Source organism: Crocuta crocuta, unplaced genomic scaffold (assembly GCF_008692635.1).
Source record: "Crocuta crocuta isolate KB4526 unplaced genomic scaffold, BGI_CrCroc_1.0 scaffold39, whole genome shotgun sequence".
NCBI classification, from domain to species: Eukaryota; Metazoa; Chordata; class Mammalia; order Carnivora; family Hyaenidae; genus Crocuta; species Crocuta crocuta.
This window is the reverse complement of record NW_027533334.1, coordinates 9,264,604-9,270,605: the sequence shown is the minus strand read 5'-3', so window position 1 is coordinate 9,270,605 and position 6,002 is coordinate 9,264,604. Positions and strand designations below refer to the sequence as shown.

At 45.9% G+C, this 6,002-nt stretch overlaps 1 protein-coding gene across 1 annotated transcript in view; it reads left to right on the top strand.

Moving 5' to 3' along the window:
• The window catches only part of SDC2 (syndecan 2), a 104,395-nt gene that overhangs the window by 85,578 nt on the left and 12,815 nt on the right, over positions 1-6,002 (top strand). Inside the window, exon 2 of the mRNA XM_077748180.1 lies at positions 2,653-2,764. Within this exon, the coding sequence (XP_077604306.1) occupies positions 2,653-2,764 (112 nt within the window). The remainder of the gene's footprint in view (positions 1-2,652; positions 2,765-6,002) is intronic.

Genomic DNA, 6,002 nt, shown 5'->3' with positions numbered 1-6,002 from the left:
ACCATGCTGGAGCCCTGCAGACCCCGAGTGGCCCAGGGCAAGCCAGCTTCTCCAAAAGCGTCCAGACTTCTGCCCCAAGTCCTGTGGTGATTCAGGCCTGACAGCTTCCTCGTAAGGGTTGGCCTGGGCCAGTCTGTTGCTTGTCAGGGTACCCAGTGTGGTGGAACTGTGAAGTGGCCAGAATTCCCTGGAGGCATTTTTGGCCCGTCTGCCTGTTTGTTGGGACAGATATATCAGTCCGGACAGCCAGCTCACCTAATGAATAAAAATGCAATTTACCCACAGGGGTTAAATATCTTGGTGCGACCCATGCCACATCAGACTTCTTTGACCGAGCCAAGAGGAAAATGAAATCAGTACTAATAAAAGACAAATAGGTTTTGAAGATGTTAAAAGATACTTTTACTTACTTTTCAGACTGTGGGTTACTTAAGTAGGTGCAACGCAACATGTATGGGGGGCTTGGGGGCAGATGATCTCCCAGGCTTAGAATTGAGAGATTTTTTTTTTTTTTAAACTGTAGGAATCCTGGAGGTCTTGTGACATGTGTTAACTCTGAAACCCGATTCAAAGGCCAGTTTGTTTTAGGTAATCTCAACGGACAAATATTTATTGAGTGCCCATGTACTTTGAGAGAGGCAGGGGGCATGCTAGGTCATTGAAGGTCAGCAAGTTGGACCAGCTGAGGGGCAAGCGAAAGTGCACATGAAACCAGGAAAAATGACAGTAAGAGTTCAGGGCTTAACTGTTCATCTGCTATAAAAGCCTCTAGCAGCTTCTAGCTAGATGACACGCAGGGACTGGGGAAGTCAGAACCTTTTTCATAGGCAGGATTTGAGAGAAAGAATGAGAGGGTCCCCCAGATGATGTTCACGGGACAGAGTTCAATATAAGCAGGGCTAAATACTGCTTTTTGTCACGAGCACAAACAGCCTAAGCAGCATTTACTGAGCACCTAGTATATGCCAGAAGCTGTGATTACGGGGAGCTGGGGTGGATTAAAGATGAGTGTGGTACTGTCCTTGCCCTCAAAGCCGCCAGAGACCCTGATAGGGGTCAGTTAAGTTGATTGTAGAGCCGAGGAATTCAGGGCCCCTGACACGCTTCACCAGCTTTGGGAATTACTGCCTGGAAGGGTGATGATGGCCTTGGAAACCCTTGTGATGCAGGATGGCCTCAGATTGCAGAGTTCAGCCCTGACCATTCTACCAGCAAAATTCCAGCACGGTCTTGGCTCCGGGTGGTGGGTCACTCGATGCCCGGGAGCCAGCCCGCTGGAAAACCAGTCCCCACGATTTTAGTTCACAACCTGCCAGTGTGGTCGCTCACACAAAACGAGTCCCCATACTTTCCCGTCAGTTGGCACTGAGTCCTGGTGGAGAATGTGGGCTCAGGTTTAAAATGCTTCAGCTTCTCGAGGCAGCAGCTGAAACCCGAGAGAATACAGTTGGTCCTGTTACGGAAGGCTGGACCCGTCTGCCCTTTTAGGAAGGTTCCTGTCTCAGCGACCACTGGAACACAAAGTTTTATTTTAAGAGGAAATCTAACAAGAGCCAGTGTAGTAAGGGAAACATTTTTTTATAATTCCTGTTGGGAACAAACATTCAATCTATATTTAAAAATAGGACAATAATGAGTGTTGCCTGTTTCTAAACACAAATGTTGTTTGGAATCTGACGGTCTGCTTTGTTTCTGGGTTTTCATGAGATACTGATGGTAAAATATCAGTTTCAGTAGAAACCATTTTAAAACCATTTAAAAAAATTATACGTCTACCCTGCCTCCCAGTTATGAGTTACTCCTCTGGCAGGATTAAGTTGAATTTTAATACTGAAACTCTTACTGAAGAGCTGAGAGGCTGTGGAGCTGGTATACTTAGCGAACGATCCCTCTCCTTATGAAGTGTGTGATTTGCTGTTTCCAACTGCCAGTAATATAAAAAGAATGTGCTTGTGTGGGTTTATCTGCATTTGTCATTAAGGCTCTGCTAAGCCAGTGAGCCCTCGAAGTAGGTTGTGGGGGCTTTTGCCCTGTCAGAGGAACCCCGCAGGCACTGCCGTTCTCAGGGTGCCCTGCCTGGCATCGATCAGTGTGGATCTGGACTGCCCGGATGACTGGGGGGGCTCTTGGGTGTAGTGATAAAGGTCTGAGTGTGGCCAGGCCTGCAAACATGTGCTGGTCTTTGATGGATCCTTGGGTCATGATTTGGCATAAGTGTGATCATACTATTGTATTCATCCCCGAGAAATAATTTGAATGTTTGGGAATTTTCCAAGTGAGGGAGCCTCATAGTGACTCTGTGGCAAAGAGAATGCCTGAGGTGGCTTCTAACTAGCACTGAGACCACCACATTCAGACAGCTTTAATGGAATAGAAATGAAATAAGCCCCTGGTAGGTGCTTAGGTCTCTGAGCTGTTTGGTTCTCCTAGATTTTAGGCTAATAGGCTTCCTTGGGGGGCTTTCGCCTCTGGTCAGCCTGTGACTTAATCCAGGTTGTCAGGATGTCCTAAGGAAGGGGAGGGTTGGAAATGTGGGGTCAGAGGATTGGAGGAGAGAGAGGCAGTCACCGTGGTGTAAACCTCAACAGTAAGATGAATGAGCATGTTTCTTGATCTCTTACCATCCTGAATCCCTTCTCATTGTTTTCTCAGAGAGCAGAGCCGACATCTGATAAAGACATGTACCTTGACAACAGCTCCGTCGAAGAAGCTTCGGGAGTGTATCCCATTGATGATGACGACTATGCTTCTGCATCAGGCTCAGGTAAGGCTGGCTTACTTCCATGCGCACCTCCATCCTTTGTGTTTGCACGTGCACCCACACACATGCACAGGTGCATGCGCGCGCGCACACACACGCGCGCACACACACGCGCACACACACACACACCTTCAATTGAAACTCACTTCAAGGAGGCAGGCAGGATGCATGGTGATTAAAAAGTCAAAATGCCTGGCAATATATTCTAGCTCTCCGCCACTTACACTGTGAGATCTTGGGAATGCATTTGACTTGGCCTAGCCTCAGTTTTCTCATTCATAAAATGGAGGGTAGTAGTAGTATCTTCCACATAGGTTGTTGTGAGGATTAACGTATCTACGGCTCTTAGAGTTTGGTGCTTGGCAAGTAGTCAGTGTTCTGTTAACATTAGTTTTGATTTTATTATGAAGGCTTTCAGAGTGATTAAAGTGGAATCCACCCTTTATTCCCTCAAACATTAGTTTCCTGAAACTGCCAACCCTGTGTTATAGATTATGAGTGGGGCCAAGAAGAGTTATGCCTTCTTACTCAACAGTGGGAGGGAGAATGTAGCAGCCAAATAAAATCATGATACAGTGATATTCTTATTCCTCTGGTGTATCAGTTATCTAGTACTTCAGTAACACTGCATAACAAACCACCCCAAAGTGTAGTGGCTAAAACCAGCAACCATTGATTTAGCTCATTATTCTGCAGGATGGCAATTTAGGCTGGGCTAACTGTGTTCCCTCATGTGTCTGTGGCCAACTGTAGGTTAGGTATACAGCTTTGCTGGTTTGGGCTGGGCTCTAACATATCTTTGGGGCAGACTTGGCTCTACATAGTCTCTCATCCTCCAATGGGCCAGCCATTTGTTCAGAGGTGGCAGCAGAGATCCTAAGAGGGCAGCATAAGTGTGCAAAGCCTCTTGCACACTAGACTTAGAATTGACACAGCATCACTACCACTTTTTATCGGTCAAAGTAAGTCATAGGTCCAACCCAGACTCCAACCCTTAATGGAAAGGATGTACAAAGTCACATTGCACAGGATGTGGATATGGCATGGTGGGTGGGTAATAAAGGATTCTGGCCATTGTTGCAACCTCCCGTAGTGGTAAATGTTTCACCTGTACCAGGAGTGCACTCCCCTCCAAGAAGCTGGGAAGGAGGAAGAGCTTGTGCATATATTCAACTAACAGTTGAGTCAGAAAATTGTGGTCAGCAGTATGCTAGGAAAATCTTCTCCAGGACCTTTCTTGCTTTGAGTTTTCATTGCAGATTCAACAGATGGTAAAAGTTATGCTGAACATAGATGTCTGAAATCAAATTAGCCTGGGCTTCAGAATGACCAAGAACAAACTAAAATCAATGGTATCTTTGGTAGAGATCTGCCTATATTGGAGTGAGTGTTTTAAGTTGGAAAAAAACAAGTCTCAGAAAGACAAGAGAAGTGGTGGCTGACCTAGTAACAATGAGCTTACAGTGCAAACTGAATGTAAAAATAGCCCTCGTTATTCTTGGGGAAGTGATCTATATCGCACATGCAGAATGAGTGTGGAAAGAGTTGTTCTCCATAGCCCACAACACTATTAATATCTTTCACTCATGGCACCTCTTTTTTTCCTTTAGCACCTCAAAAATGCTTTGTAATTGTCATCATCAGAATGTCCCAGGAAATAATAACATGGACCCCTTTTTCCCCCCATTTCATAGATCTTAGAACCCAAGAGTTGTTAGATCTGTAGATGTTATTCAATCACTTTGCTGACTTCTGCCGAGATTGTACTGAAGTTTAATGTAAAGAAAGCAGGTACACAGTCCTGCTTCTCTGCCACCCTTGCAGATGTAAGGGGTTTGGAATAAGTCGTTCGAAATCCTGAATACACCAATCAGATAGATTGAGCTAAGGCTCAAATGTTGGTCCACATTGCTTCTGCCTTGGCTCCAGCCCTGGGCAGATCATTGCTGCAGAGAAATGCCTCATTCTGGACTTTGGAAACGTTGCGCTTCTTAGAAGTATATTGATTTGCAGTTTAAAGGTAGTAGAAGTTATAAGTAAAATTTATAAAGCACTTCCTGTGTGTCAGGCGCTGTTCCTAATCTTACAATATGTATGTAGGGGCAGGTGGTTACTGTCTCCAATTTTTCACATGGGAATGCCTGAGGCACAGAAGGATTGAGTAACTTGCCTCTGATCACACTGTCCGAGAGAATGGAGCTGGGGTAGGTACTGGGTAGTTGGGCTTAAGAGTGTGTTCTTTTTTGCTCCTTTGTTGGCCTGCCTTCTTGTGTCATAATACCCCACTCTAGAGTTAGGCCACCCTGCCTAGCTGATGCCCAATTCCAGCTAGAAACTGGGACCCTCCAGGGTGTTGGCCATTGTTCCTTCTGTCCTCACTCCTAGCTTAACTATCTAGTGGAAAAGCAAATGGACTGGAGGAAAATGGCTGGAGGCCTAAGGGCTACTTTCTGGGTGAAGAGATGGGGCCATGCTATATGTGTGGATCCCAGAATGGGCATTAACGAATATGAACACTGCAACCATTCACTAAAATATTTCCTAAGCATTCACTGTATGCCAGACATAATGCCTCGTTCTTGGGACACAGAGATGAGAAAGACTTGGACCCGATCTTCAGGGAACCAGGCATCTGAGAGAAATGTAAAAATGAGGGGGAAAGAAAAACAATTGCAACACCATGTCAGGAGTGACATAATATAGGAAAATGGTGTACAACAAAAATTTGAGAGTTAAACGTAGCATTCTGGTTGAAGATGGCATATGGAACACATACCTCGGGGCACCTGGGCGGCTCAGTCAGTTGTGTCTGACTCTTGATTTCAGCTCGGGTCATGATCTCAGGATCGTCGTGACATTGAGCCCTGTGTTGGGCTCCACACTGGGCTTGGAGCCAGCTGAGGTTCTCTCTCACTCTCTCTTTGCCTCTTTCAAAAAAAACAAAAACGGGGGGGGGGGGGGAGGGTGAGAAACACACATCCTTCCAATGCCCAACTAAAGCATCAATAAAGGAATTGGTCCTAAAGTCACAAGGACACATGAAACAGTAGAGGACACAGAAGCCATGATGTTTTCAAAGCTGGGAAGCAGATGGTCTCGTAACGGAGAAGAGGGGATGACGTTGATTCTGGGCAAGACAGCATGAGCAGTAGTTTCCCAGGTGGAAACGGGCTCTGGGCTGGGATGTCTCACGCCAGAGGGAACAGTGAGAGCTTGAAAGTCAGGGATGACAGAGAAGTGA